Genomic DNA, 14,917 nt, shown 5'->3' on the forward strand with positions numbered 1-14,917 from the left:
TGAATATGTGACAGATGCAGTTGAATTGTAGAAGGAACTTGAAGATCGATATGATCAAACAAATGGAACAAGACTGTACCAAATTCAAAAGGAGATTAACGACCTATCTCAAGGAGCACTCGACATCACTGGCTACTACACAAAGATGAAGAAGTTATGGGAGGAACTCACTACCTTGATTGCCAAATCTCATTGCACATGCAACTGCACATGTGGAGCAAAGGAAAATATGCACAAGGCAGAACAGGATAGAAGGCTAATACAGTTCCTTATGGGGCTGAATGAGGCCTATACTGTTGTTCGAGGAAGTATCCTCATGATGAACCCCCTTCCCACAATTACACAGGCCTTCTCACTATTGATTCAGGAAGAACGACAAAGGGAAATTAAACCTCACAACTACTTAGCTCTTGAGTCATCAGCCCTGAATGTCAACACAAGCAGGACAACATCTTTCAGAACAAATTATTCTCCTAACAACACTCAAAGCTACAGGAACAGATCCTTCTATGATTACTGTAAAAGACCATGTCACACAAAAGAGAAATGTTATAAGCTTCATGGTTATCCTCAAGGCTCAAATCAGAATCAGAATCCAAACCTGAATTACAACCAAGCTTCCAATTTCAATCAGAACCCAAGGCAAAGCTATAACCATGGGAATAATTCAAGTGCAAATCAAGGTGCCAGGTTCAATAGGGGAAATAGAGGAGTAACTAATGCTCATGTAGCAGCCACAGACACTCAAGATGCTAGTGATGAGAACTGCAATACTCAAAATGTCAGTCTCACAAAGGAGGAATACAGTCAACTTGTGAACCTGCTGCAACAGTTCCAAACAGGAGTAGTGAGAGACAACCTAGACAATGTCAACACCTTATCAGCAAACTTTGCAGGTATAATAGCTTGAACCTCCTCCATTGATTTTGGGAAACTCTCATGTGAATGTTTCAAAAACAAGACTGATTCATGGATTATAGATTCAGGGGCATCAAACAACATGACCTTCAATAGATCCTTACTAACCAATATAATAACCTTACCTTATCCCCTGCTTGTTATTCTCCCAAATGGTTATAAAGTGAAGATGACTGAGATTGGTAGTGTTGCACTTACTCCTGAGATCATACTCAATAGGGTGATGTTGGTCCCTTCTTTTAAATACAACCTGATTTCTGTTCATTCTCTAGCTTCTCATCTCAATTGTCTTGTTGCATTCATCAAGTTTTATTGTATACTGCAGGCCCCTTCAATGAAGAGGCCTCTGGTGATTGGTAGAGTCAAAGATGGGCTCTACATCTTGTGTCCAAGGTGCTTGAAGAACAACACTACAGGTCCTAGAGCAAGTGTCACTGACTTCATGTCCACTCCTATCACTCACTGCACTTGTAACACACAATGTCCACTCCACTCTGTTGTGAATATAACCCCTCATGCCAATAAGTGTGTTTCTTCATCCTCAATTGTAAATAGTCCAAGTGCAGGCAATGAAAAATAGTTTCCTTTTGAAAATTCTTTTTCTAATTGCTCTAGTTCTTCTTCTTATATGTGTGTTAAAGACCATGTGGATATTTTGTGGCATAACAGACTTGGACATGTTCCCTTTGTGAAAATGAAGAACATTCCCTCTATTCCTGTAACCTTTTCCTCCAAACAGCCCTTCAATTGCACCATTTGCCCAATGGCCAGATTCTTGAGCTCTTACACATTGACTTATGGGGACCATATCATGTGCCCACACATGACAAGTATAAGTACTTCATGACCATTGTAGATAATTTTAGCAGAACTACATGGACTCACCTTCTCTCTAGTAAAAGCAATGCTTATCAAGTCCTCAAAGGATTCCTCAATTTGGTAGAAAACCAATTTGGAGTAAAGGTTAAAGCTGTGAGAATAGATAATGGACTGGAGTTTACCAACACAGAAACAACCATGCTATTCCAGTCTAAAGGCATCATACATCAAAGGACTTGCCCTTACACCCCACAGCAAAATGGGGTGGTGGAAAGAAAACATAAGTATCTCCTTGAGACAGCCAGGGCTCTCCTCTTTCAGTCCAAACTACCCCAAAATTATTGGGGGGAATGCATTCTATGTGCAACCTTCATCATAAATAGATTGCCTTCCACTTCCATCAATAACCAAACTCCTTATGAACTGCTATACAAGAAAAAGCCAAAGTATTCTCACTTGAAGAGTTTTGGGTGTCTGTGCTACCCTACTGTACCTAAGCCCCATAGAGATAAATTTGAACCTAGAACAACACCACATGTCTTTGTTGGCTACCCTTTCAACACAAAGGGATACAAAGTCCTAAGTCTGGCCACTAGAAAAATCATTTTTTCCAGAGATGTCACTTTTAATGAGTATATCTTCCCATTTGCAACCAACTTAGACATGTGTCCCCAATCTAGTTCCTCCTTCTCAATTCCTTTCATTGAACCCTCTGACAGTACAGACAATACACAACAAACATCTGATCATTTGGATGTTCAAGGGGGTAATGTTGAGAACACAACTAATCTCATGTCACCTACACATGATCATTTGTCACCTAATTCTCCTGCACAGCCTTCACCACAGAGCTATATTGAACAATCTCCTGTAGAACCTATACAACTGAGACAGTCATCAAGAACACATAAAACACCTAGTTACTTACAGGACTATGTACATTCCCTGCCTAAGCTTGAGCCAAACACCAACACCCTTAGTGCATTATTTTCTGTGAACTACCATGTTGCCTCTGATCTACTAACCCCTAACAGTCAAGCTCTTGTGAGAAATGTTTGTCATGACAGGGAACCATCATCATATGAGGAAGCAACCATTGATCCTGCATGGCAAGCTGCAATGACACAGGAGTTTGAAGCTCTTTACTCCAATCACACTTGGAACTTGGTAGCTCTACCACCAGGAAAGCAAGCAATAGGGTGCAAGTGGGTTTATAAAGTGAAGCATAAAGCAGATGGTAGTATTGAAAGGTTCAAGGCCAGGTTGGTTGTGAAAGGCTACACACAACAGGTAGGAATAGACTACACAGAAACATTCTCCCCAGTAGTGAAGATGACAACAGTGAGAGCACTGATAGTCACAGCAGTAAAGAAAGGCTGGTGCATATCCCAGCTAGATGTAAACAATGCCTTTCTTCATGGGGACCTCAATGAGGAAGTATATATGCAAATCCCCCCTGGGCTTGTTGTGGACAAACCTGGACTGGTATGCAAGCTAAACAAGTCTCTCTATGGGTTGAAACAAGCCAGTCGATAGTGGTATGCAAAATTGACTGAGGCCTTATGCTCAAAAGGCTATACACACTCCATGAATGATTATTCTCTCTTTTACAAGAAGAATGGGCACTCATTGGTGTACCTTGCAGTGTATGTTGATGATGTATTGCTTACTGGAACTGATGAAGAAGAAATCGCACACTTGAAAGATTTTTTGCATGAAAAGTTCAAGATCAAAGACTTGGGGGAGCTACATTTCTTCTTGGGACTAGAGGTGATGTACAAAGATGATGGCGTGATCATATCTCAACGGAAGTTTGTACTGGACATGCTGAAGGAGTATAATTGCCTTGACTGTAAGTCATGTTCCTCACCTTTAGATCCTACAGTGAAGTTGAAAGCTAAGAAGGTGCCATTCTACAAGACCCTACATACTACAGGAAATTGGTAGAAAAGCTAAATTTCCTAACTAACACTAGGTTGGACATAGCATATGGTGCTCAGCACCTAAGTCAATTTATGCAGGAGCCTAGAGAGCCACACTTGAAAGTAGCCTTTCACCTCCTTAGGTATTTGAAAGGTGATCCTACTATGGGAATTTTCATGTCCACAGACAAATACTACACCATTAGAGCATATTGTGATGCAGATTGGGCTAGTTGTCCAGATTCTAGGAAATCCATCACAGGCTACTTGGTGCTTCTGGGAAATAGCCCTATTAGTTGGAAGCCCAAGAAACAAGAAACTATTTCACTGTCTTCCGCAGAATCAGTGTACAGGGCCTTAAGAAAAGTGGTGGGAGAACTAGTGTGGTTGAATAGGTTGTTTGAAGAACTAAGTGTCCCCTTTTCAATGCCTATTTCAGTATATTGTGACAGCCAATCTGCGCTTCACATTGCAAGGAATCCAGTCTTCCACGAGAGGACCAAGCACATAGAGGTGGACTGTCACTTTGTGCGCGACCAATTACAAGCAGGGCTAATCTCACTCCGCCACATTGGTACAGATGATCAATTGGCAGATATTTTGAGTAAGGCCTTGACTGGGATCAAGCATGGCACCACATTACGCAAGTTGGCTGTGTTTGCAACACCTCCAACTTGAGGGGGGGGGGGGATTGAGATTAATTATTGCTAATCATTTGCTCGTATTACCATTATTAGCTTAATTAGATAGTTGGTTAGTGGTTGAGTTAGTTAGTGGTTACGTTTGGACAGCTGTCCATCAGCTGGTTGTTAGTGGCTTAGGCTAGCTTCTCTTCTTCCTCCTAGCTTAGTCCGTTACTCTGTATATATATACACATACATGTGTGTAGTGAAGTTTAACATTTTCAGAAGCAATGAAATCGATATATTCTAGAATGTTCCTCCTCCATTGTCATGCAACTTTGAGATTGCAGATATGAGCATCCGCCATTGTTGCCACTACATTCCGAGCTGAGTTATTGAGAAAATTACTGTTCCATTGCTATATTTTAATAAGAGGGAGTATATTTTATGTAAATGTATCCAAAAAGAAGCATAATGGACAAAACTGGAGCAATCAAAGGGATACAGGTAGAAACTTAGTCAAATAATATAAAATCTACTTAGTCAAATAATATAAAATGGCAAAATTGAAATAATCAAAGGGATTACGGATCCAATTCTTGGAGTAACTGAGTAAATAATAATTAAAATAAGGTAAAGAAATTAAGAAAGGAGAAATTACAATATTTTGGCTATTTGTAAGTCAAAATATTGAAAAGATGCAACTGAACGAATCGAGATTTTGTATCTTGAATACTTGTTTTTGCAAAGATGCAACTTCATCGTTTCAAAATATAAGACTTAAAATAAATAATAATGAGACTTTTCTTTAGGCCTGCAGTTAGGATACGCCAAATTTTATCATCTTATGCATCATGGAAATCTAAAATTCCACCATTATCAGTTATAAATATAATAAAAGGCATATGATATTTCTTGCCGACTCCTCGATGATTGTAATTATAGAAGAGTTCGTACCCGGCAATAGAGTAGTCTTTGCGTTCCACGTATGCTTAAATGCAACGTAATTGAGAATTGAATTGACCTTCCCCTAATTTCGATCGCATAATCCAACATAGACGACATTCCATACCCTCGAGAGTGTATGATCGTGTTAGATCACTCATATATTTTTTTTGTCTTTATTTGACTCCAAAATGAGTCGGAGCGAAACGACTTTTCTGTTAATGTTCTTTGTGTTTGTATAAATTTCGAATTAGTTTTACTTCAAGTATGAGTTTATTAAAGGATAACTTGTATGTAGAGCTAAAAGCAGGTGAAAGAGTCTTTCATTTGTGAGGAATAACTTTGATTTGAATTTACAAGAAAAGAAATCAAGAAATTTAGACTATCAATGGTTTACTAAGTATACAATCTTAGTTGTTATATGTGAATATGTAGCCAAAAGGTAAATCTACCGAGGTAACTCTACTAAACATTTTCATCGAGTTGAGACATTTATGTGATTACTAGCTAACAAGTTTGAAAGGGTTATCTTGGTATTTGGCCTTCCGAATTTCCAAATAGTTTTCATATTTTAGATAATCAGTAAAATTAATTGACCATAACTTACTCAATATCATTAAGATAATAGTAAATTATCTGCTCAAAAGGTGATTTCTATACTTCATCATAAAACTATGTTAGAGGAAATTCCAATTGAATCAGATTAGACAATCTATATCAAACTGAAAAAGTGATTGACAACAAAAGAAGTACAATCCCTTCAACAAAGATTTCATAATACCAGATCGCAGCAACAACAGTTTCTTCTTATTACGAAAATTGCAAACTCGTACATTAATGTCAAATGAAAATTTAAGTTTTTTCTGTGTTATCCCTATCAATCCAAACACGACCATGTTCAGTGACTGTTTTCTACACATTATCATATCTTAACTTCCATAAGAAAGATACTGCAACGTCCTTGTCTTAGGTATTGAAGAAAATGAAAAACCCAACTTAAGGCTAATATTACACGAAAATACATCTGCCTTTGATAATAAAAAATTCACAATATCGTTCTTTTAGCTATTTTTATGGACAATTCACAGCATCATTTTACTTTTGAGTTTCAACTGTTCAAGAATTTGATCCTCGAGCTGAGGAAAATTTTCCTAGTGTCTATGGTATCAGTTCAAGACTACATAAATATGTTATTTAATGAACTCGCTGAGGCTAACACCGTCTCCACTGCTAACCGGTCGTAAGATAGGCATTCCAAGATCAAATGGTCCTAAAGAGTCTTCCTGCAAACAAACATAGGAAAGGGGTATGTTAACTTCTCCTGTTCCTTGACAAGAAGCAAAATTTCAAATGGAGACAAGTTTAGTTAAAGAGTGGAAAGTACCCATTTGATGCCCTTTAGGCCAACGCTGTTGTCTTCAGAACTCCCCCTTGGACGGGAAATGAGGGGTGTCCTGGGTTGCTGAGATGGTTGATCTTGTGCAATCACACTTTGAGTTGTGCGCTGTAACAACACCAGAATGTAAGAAATCGTCAATCCTTCCATAAGAACATCAAGAAGTTATGTTATAATGAAGGAAGCAAGATTAGGAAGCTCCACATTGAGAATTGATCACATGGAAGCAATATTATCAAAAGCCAAAAACTAATGATGGCTAAAATGAAGCTTTTTTAGTCTGAAAACCAGAAAAGATTGTAGAGCAACAAACCTCAGGAGCGCTAGAGGATGATGGAATTCTGAAAGATTTCGATCTTGTATACTCGTGACAATTGCCAGGACCATCTATTCCACACGAAGTAGTTGCATTTTCGTTTCCTGATGAAATTTTACGCACTGGAAATGCATGGCATGTCTCTTCAGCATCCAAGATAGACGAGTGCAATTCATGAGATGATGACTTTGAAATTTCAGAGTGTGAATTTAGGCGGGCAGCTATAAAAGCATCAAGTGAATCAGGAAAAGATGACGTAGGTTGTGAGCTTGGTTTGCCCTCAGTTCCTTGGTCATGATTTTTTACTTTTTCCAGCAGAGACACCTCAGATAGCAATCCTCCAATGCTCAAATTAGTGAGATTAAAATCCCATGAAAATTTTGACTCACTGTGCTGGCCATACTCTGACGTTTCCTTCAATCCAGATTTGCTTCCTTTTGAAGCTAAATTGTTACTAACCTTTCCTTGAGAAGATGCTTCAGAAAAGAAGCTTCCTGAGCTAATAAACGAAGCAAATGAAGATGGCTGCAATCCCACTCTGTTCTCTTGTTTCATTCCAGTAGACATCTTACCCTGCAAAGACACTTCAGACAGCAAGCCTCCAACACTAATATCAGAAACAAACTGGATTGGCTGCAAATCCATTTTAGTTTCCGAGTTGATCTTTCCTTGCAAAGATGCCTCAGACAGCAATCCGCCAATGCTTAAGTTGGTGAAAATATCATCCCATGGACTTACCATCTTTGCAGGGACATTTTGCTTTCTTGCTCCATCAACCTAGAAAGGAGGATCAAGGACCAAATTTAAGACATATATAGCCATTTATGATAGTAAAAATCATCTAGTTAGACCAGTCCTGGAGGCTAGATTCTAGAACACATGAAAATACAATCATAGAGGGTAGGGTAATCGTTAACAATTGATCTTACACATGCAGTAAAGGACCTCCAATTTTGTGGCAATTTCAACAATTAATTAATCTGTATTTTCATCCTATAAAAAAAAACATGCCAATTTTGTTTAAGCACACATCTCGAGCATTGAGTCTTCCCCAATTATTGTGACAGCGGTTTGCTTGACCTAGCCACAGCCTACAGGTTACATAAACACGACATATCCTAGGTTGTTTCTGTTGTCAGTTTATGCTGCATGCGGGGCTGTATACATCTTGCAGGACAAGCATACCAATTTCAGATTCAGAATATCCAAATCACCATAGAGTATTTTCGGAAACAAACAGTCCAATTGAGAGGGTTAGATATCCCAAGGAAACAGGTATCAGAATCCACTTTGATAAGCCTGCTTATAAAAAAACCCCCACTTAGGAATGCCTGAATGCAGAGGTACAGGAGCAAAGGTACATCTTTTATCGAGTTTGTCAAATTTTTTTAACATTGGATTTTAAATAGGAATTTGAGAAGTTTACCGGGCACCTGAGCCCATACTTCCTTGAACTGCAGTAAAACTTGAAATAAACTTGACATCCCAAGCAAATGATGTGCCTAACTGCCAGCCGATCAGCATTTAATAGGGTATGCCCACATATATTTGTTCATACATTGACAACATACTAAATCTGGACATTTTTTTACTTTCCTGCAAGTTCTTTCTCCCCAAGCCACTATACATCAGTTTTAATTCGCATAAGAAGAAATATCTGTAGCGAGGTATTTCTAATGCACTGGGATCTCATTTATAAATTACTTAAAGCTTTTGCAACTGGTAACTGTTAACAGTATCAGCAGTGCTGCCAGAGACCCCAGCAATCACAAGATATAAGGGGCAGCAGTATTTTGTTTTATGTTCAACTTTTTCAGCATAAGTTCCTAACTGAAGCAAACTAAAATCAGCAATATCGTAAATGGCATTAGATTGAACGACTGAGAAGATTTACAGAACAAGATATTAAACAAAAGAACCAGAAAGACATAATTACTTGCCATATTATCAACAGGTATGTTCAGAGGCATCTTCTGCTCATTCATGCAGATTGGTTTACTAAGCTCTTCATTTTTCAATTTAGCTCCTTCTACTTTGTCATTTCCAATGTCCATTGCAGCAGCAAAAATTCTCTTAATACCCCTTGATTGTGAATGAGTGCCAGAGGGAGGGGATATATCAGGTACCTCAGAAGCCTTAAGCTTAACATCAGAAAACCAGCCATACCTAGGAAATTGGAAGCAAAATTAAAACCTTTCGATTGAAGAGCTATATGCAAAAAAATGGAATCAGACCAGTCTAAAACCTTAAGCGAAAAATGGCAGGACTTTCTATTGCTGCATACACTTGTCCTGCAGAAATGTTGGTATCTTTTGAGCTCCATCGCTTCTCTGATGCCAAGTTTTCTGTATTAATATTATAGGGGAATAGAAAGAGCTCCCCCAACCCCACACTCGAAGAATTCCACTTCGTATTAAGGTGCTTAATCACTGATGATATCTTCTTGTGAGTACTTAAAGTAAGTTCCTGGAATGGATTGCAGCCATCCTACCAGAAATACCAAAACTATCAAGATTTAATTGGTGCACGTTACGCATAGTTCTATTCATTTAATGCATGAGTTATACCTTCTCCAATCTCTGTCGGGTACTTTTATTTATTGGAAAAAGCTGTAGCTTAATCTTCTTATGGGAATCAAGTTGTTGACTCCCAGTCCCTGCTGCATCATCTCCTTTTGTTACAGGGGAACAAGTCACCCTTCTGGGGAGTATTTGGCTAGATACTTTAGCAGCCTGTCCGGGCAAAATCCCATCATTTTCCCCAGCTGAAACATTTCTACATTCCCCTGGGAAGTACACAAGAAAAGTCATATGCCAGTTGAGAGATAAGCCAAACAAAATGGAACTCAATCAGCAATTGTCTACAGATTCATGTCAGCTGCCAAACCTGCTACATTCAGATGTTGCCGACCAATCCTACATGTTGCTTTCTTTGATCCAACATTCTCCTTGTCACTGTATTTTTCATGAACCTCACTTTTCTTTCTCTTCATCGATCGGCTAAATTTCTTGCACTGCAAAAGAAGTTTAAAAACTCAGTATTTCCATTTATTTTTACTTCAGAAATCACATGTCATTCAACAAATCTTCTTATTTTGTATGACATGGCATTTATCAAATCTTTGAGAACAGCAGACTTGAAATATTCAGTTCCTATAGAAGCACCAAATGAATTAAATCAACATCTACTTCTTGTAATGTCAATAATTCAAACAATATTAAGGAAAACCAAAGTCAACATTAAGCAGTGTGTTTTCAGTCAAGCAAGTTCCACCAGCAGCAAGTCTAGCGATGATTCCTCTCATCTGATTTTCAAAGACACACTGTAGCAATAAAAAAATAAGAACATATATAATGGGTGGTAAATACTTCTTCATTGACCTTGTCCAAACCTGCAAATGAAGCATATAGTCCTAGCGTTATTTATCTCACCTTTCCAAGTTCTCATAACCCTATACTTTCTCCACTAAAATGCTACTACTTGAATATTAAACAATAATCTGTGGATCAATTCCGATACTTGTATCTAGAACACTTTCAAGCCCCGCGGTCTTCTGACTAAAGCTTTTCCATTTAGAGAATGAAACTAAAAAGGGCAGCCCGGTGCACTAAGCTCCCACTATGCGCGGCGTCTGGGGAAGGGTCGGACCACAAGGGTCTATTGTACGCAACCCTACCCTACATCTCTGCAAGAGGCTGTTTCCGTGGCTTGAACCCGTGACATCCTGGTCACATGGCAGCAACTTTACCAGTTACGCCAAGGCTCCCATTCTAATTTAGAGGATGAAACTAAAGCTTTAAATTGCAACAGAGAGAAATACCTACTGAATCTCATGCAAAGCCGACTTCTATGAACCTTGTTCAAGTAACTCTTCTTCTACTCTCATAGTCCTAATTAATGTGATAGTCTTTTTATTTTAAAATGTCCTAAAACATCTGACATTATTTTGCAGATAATTTTATTCTAAATCATTTTTACAACTTTCAAGAATTCAAATTTTGAACTTTGAAGTGATGCTTTTCTCTATCAAACTAATTTCTCAACCACCGTAACATTTAAGTCAGGGTCCAATTAAACACTGTTAAATAGACGGCGCAATTGAGTATTTCTTCTCACTAGCAGACAACATTTTCCTTCTCCTCTTTCCTTATTTTTAACATCTTCCAGCTAAAGGGCAAGAAATTACCAAATTACTGTTTTCTTTAAGAAGCAAGTTATAACAAAACTGAATCACATCAATGGAAAGAAACAAGAGAGATATTCTCATACCAAATTCCAATTGAAAATCTTTCAATTCTAAAGTGGCAAATTGAGATTCAAAGAAAACGAAGCAGCACAAATTGCTTTTTTTATTTTGACGTGATATTTTCTCTATCAAACTAACTCTCATTACAACTGATATACTCCCACGCCGTCTAGTTTATGTAGAAATATTTCTGTTTTGTTCCGTCTCAAAAGAATAGTAGCTTTCCAACTTTGAAAACAATTTAACTTAGACTTCCAATAGCCTTAATGACACAAAATATTTACGACAAGTTTAAAACCACAAATTTAAAAAAGTCTTATGGTCACATAAATATTATGACGAGTTTCAAAAGTTTTGTTAAAATTAGTATCCTGGCAAACTATTCCACATATATTAAAACGGAGGGAGTAATACATAAGTCAAATTAACATATTAGAATCGACATCTAATCAAACAGCATCAAATAAAATGGGACGGAGAGAGAATTAACTGTGACCACAGGCATCAAGTTCCTTCTCTTTTCTCCTTACACCTCTTCCAAAAAAAAAAAAAAGAAACAAGGACTGAAAAGTTGAATTGCATGAGCACCTAAGGGCGTGCCTAATGATCAATGAAATGGGATGAGAACCATAAGGTCTCAAGTTCAAATCTCAACGGAGGCAAAAAGCACTAGGTGATTTTTTCCTATCTGTCTAAGCCTTGGCGAGCTCCGGTACCTGTGCTGGTAGAAGGTAGCAGGAAACCGGTGGAATAGTCGAGGTGTGTAAACTGGTCCGAACACCACCAGCCATAAATAAATACAGACTGAATTACATCTATCGGTTGAACCAACAGAGACATTTTCATGTCGATTCCAATCGAAATTCTTCAAATTCCGAAGGGCAGGTTCAAATTTGCATAAAAAACTAGGGTTTTTGATCTTCGATTAAGCATTAATAGATACAAACAAATTAACAACGTAGATATACACATAACACTTCCGATTGAAGAAAATTCAAATTCAGATCTTCGAATTACACTTCATTCAATAGATTCAAACTCTGAGCGGACTCAATAATAAAATTAAACTAAATATAAAGATGAAAGAGAAAAATTCAAGCTTGCCTGGAAATACGAATAGTGGGCGGGAATGAGATTTTGAGAGAGAAAAACAAACTCACCAGTCACGTTTAGCTGATGAAAGATTTTTAGCGCTTTTTCAATCATCCAGTTGCATGTTTAGCTGGCCTTCCTTTGTGCGTGGTGGTACAAAGCCCAGACTCTATGACTAGGCCTTATAGTGGCCCAAAAGACTACTAATTATAGAATTTAGCCACGTTTTAATGACTTCGGCCTTTAGTATTCTCTTTCTCCTTTACGGCTCGTTTGGATGGTTATGTATCGTTTTATAATGTATCGTGTAATATTATATTATATTATATCGTTTTGATGTATACAATGATTGGAAAGATTGAATCGTTTGTCGTTGTTTCATAATATCATACACAAAAATATTTTAAAAAACTCATAATATTATAAATAAAAAATAATAATATACGAGGTAGAATTATTTTATAAAAAGGTAAGATAAAAAATAAAATAAGATTATTTAATAATAAGAAAGGGTAAGATGAGAAAAAAGAAAAAGTAACGACGCGACCACACCAAATTAAAGGTCGTTCTATAAAGTGACACTTTTCGTCATTATGTGACGACGAATTTAACGATACGATACATTAAGATTTAAGTATCAATCAAAACAAATATTGTATTTAAAGTAACAATACGATACACACTGCTAGAAATTAGGTCTATGGCAACCCTTCCAAAATCGTGGCAATAGATACACTAGCCGTCCCTATAGGGCTATCGGAACGGATTTGGAGGCGTCCCTATAAGGGTTTCATTCGGCCAAGTGTATCACCTTGGGGTGCTCCTGTCTTGTTTGTGAAGAAGAAGGATGGTTCTATGCGCATGTGTATTGATTATCGCCAGATGAACAAGGTTACAGTGAATAACCGTTATCCTTTTCCTCGTATTGATGACCTGTTTGATCAGTTACAGGGTGCTCGTGTGTTTTCTAAGATTGATTTGCGTTCAGGCTATCATCAGTTTAAGATTCGAGAGCCAGATATCCGAAGACTGCCTTCAGGACTCGGTATGATCATTACGAGTCCTTGTTATGTCATTTGGGCTGACCAATGTCCCAACAACCTTCATGTATTTGATGCACAGTGTATTCCGGCCATATCTTGACTCATTCGTCATTGTCTTTATTGATGACATTATGGTATATTCCCGGAGTTGGGAAGATCATGAGCAGCACCTGAGGACAGTACTTCAGACTTTAAGAGAAAAGATGTTATATGCTAAGTCCTCGAAATGTGAGTTTTGGTTGGATTCCGTGGCATTCTTGGGTCACGTAGTATCTAGTGAGGGGATAAGGGTGGATTCGAAGATAGTAGAAGCAATACAGAGTTGGCCTAGACCATCCTCAACTACAGAGATCCGCAGTTTTCTTAGCTTGGTGGGTTATTACTGTTGATTTGTTCAGGGATTTTCATCTATTGTAGCACCTATGACCAGGCTAACCCAGAAGGGTGCTCCGTTCTAATGGACGGAAGAGTGTGAGGAGAGCTTTCAGAAGCTCAAGTCAACTCTGACTACAGCTCCAATTTTGATATTGCCTATTGGTTCGGGGTCTTATAATGTCTATTGTGATACCTCGAGGGTTGGCCTTAGAGCGGTATTGATGCAGGACGGTAGGGTGATTGCCTACGCGTCCAGACTGTTGAAGGTACATGAGAAGAATTATCCTGTCCATGATCTCGAGTTAGCTGCTATTGTTCACGCCTTAAAGATCTGGCGTCATTATTTGTACAGTGTGCCTTGTGAGATTTATACTGATCACCGGAGTTTGCAACATCTGTTCAAGTAGAAGGACCTTAATTTGCGCCAGAGGAGGTGGTTAGAGCTGCTGAATGACTATGATATCACTATTTTGTATCACCGGGCAAGGCCAATATAGTGGCCGATGCCTTGAGTTGCCGGGCAGAGAGTTTGGGAAGTTTGGCTTATTTACCAGCAGCGGAGAGGCCCATGGCGATGAATGTTCAGGTCTTAGCTAGCCAGTTTGTGAGATTGGATTTTTTGGAGCCCAGTTGGGTCCTTGCTTGTGTGGTTTCTCGGTCTTCCTTGTTTGATCGTATTTGGCGGCATCCGTTTGATGACCCTCATTTGCTTGTCCTCAAGGACAAGGTTCTGCGAGGTGAAACCAGAGATGTTACCATCGATGATGACGGGGTATTGAGGATGCAGGGTCGGATTTGTGTACCCAATGGGCTTCGAGACTCGATTCTAGAGGAGGCCCATAATTCGCGGTATTCCATCCATCCGGGTGCCGCGAAGATGTATCAGGATCTGAGATAGCATTATTGGTGGAGGAGGATGAAGAAAGATATTGTGGAATTCGTAGCTCGGTGTCTCAATTGTCAGCAGGTGAAATACGAGCATCAGAGACTGGGTGGATTGCTTCAGCAGATAGAGATTTCGGAGTGGAAGTGGGAGCGGATCACCATGGACTTCGTAGTTGGGCACCCACGGACTTTGAGGAAGTTTGGTGCCATTTGGGTGATCGCGGATTGGCTGACCAAGTCTGCGCACTTCATTCCTATGTGTACCACCTATTCTTCGGAGTGGTTAGCAGAGATTTATATCCTGGAGATTGTCCGTCTGCACGGTATCCCAGTCTCC

The 14,917-nt window shown here is 38.7% G+C and overlaps 1 protein-coding gene across 2 annotated transcripts; it reads right to left on the reverse strand.

Moving 5' to 3' along the window:
* Positions 6,201–12,432, reverse strand: LOC109226910 (TSL-kinase interacting protein 1). 2 transcript variants are annotated; one of them, XM_019391825.1, is made up of 8 exons: positions 12,346–12,432; positions 9,826–9,952; positions 9,507–9,724; positions 9,185–9,426; positions 8,880–9,105; positions 6,937–7,716; positions 6,612–6,731; positions 6,201–6,510 (listed from the first exon to the last, which is right to left on the reverse strand). In XM_019391825.1, the coding sequence occupies exons 2-8, from the start codon at positions 9,929–9,931 to the stop codon at positions 6,418–6,420; spliced, it is 1,785 nt and encodes a 594-aa protein (XP_019247370.1). In that variant the 5' UTR covers positions 9,932–9,952; positions 12,346–12,432; the 3' UTR covers positions 6,201–6,417. The 2 variants fall into 2 exon arrangements, with proteins under 2 accessions (XP_019247370.1, XP_019247369.1); XM_019391824.1 differs by having other exon boundaries at positions 12,290–12,406.

Source organism: Nicotiana attenuata, chromosome 6 (assembly GCF_001879085.1).
Source record: "Nicotiana attenuata strain UT chromosome 6, NIATTr2, whole genome shotgun sequence".
Classification (NCBI taxonomy): domain Eukaryota; kingdom Viridiplantae; phylum Streptophyta; class Magnoliopsida; order Solanales; family Solanaceae; genus Nicotiana; species Nicotiana attenuata.

Coding starts and splice junctions, on each gene's coding strand:
- LOC109226910 (XM_019391824.1), bottom strand. CDS start 12,391: ATGATTGAAAAAGCGCTAAAAATCTTTCATCAGCTAAACGTGACTGGT. Junction 9,953..12,289: donor CCCACTATTCGTATTTCCAG/GCAAGCTTGAAT, acceptor CTTCTTTTGCAG/TGCAAGAAATTTAGCCGATC. Junction 6,732..6,936: donor CATCCTCTAGCGCTCCTGAG/GTTTGTTGCTCT, acceptor GTGTTGTTACAG/CGCACAACTCAAAGTGTGAT.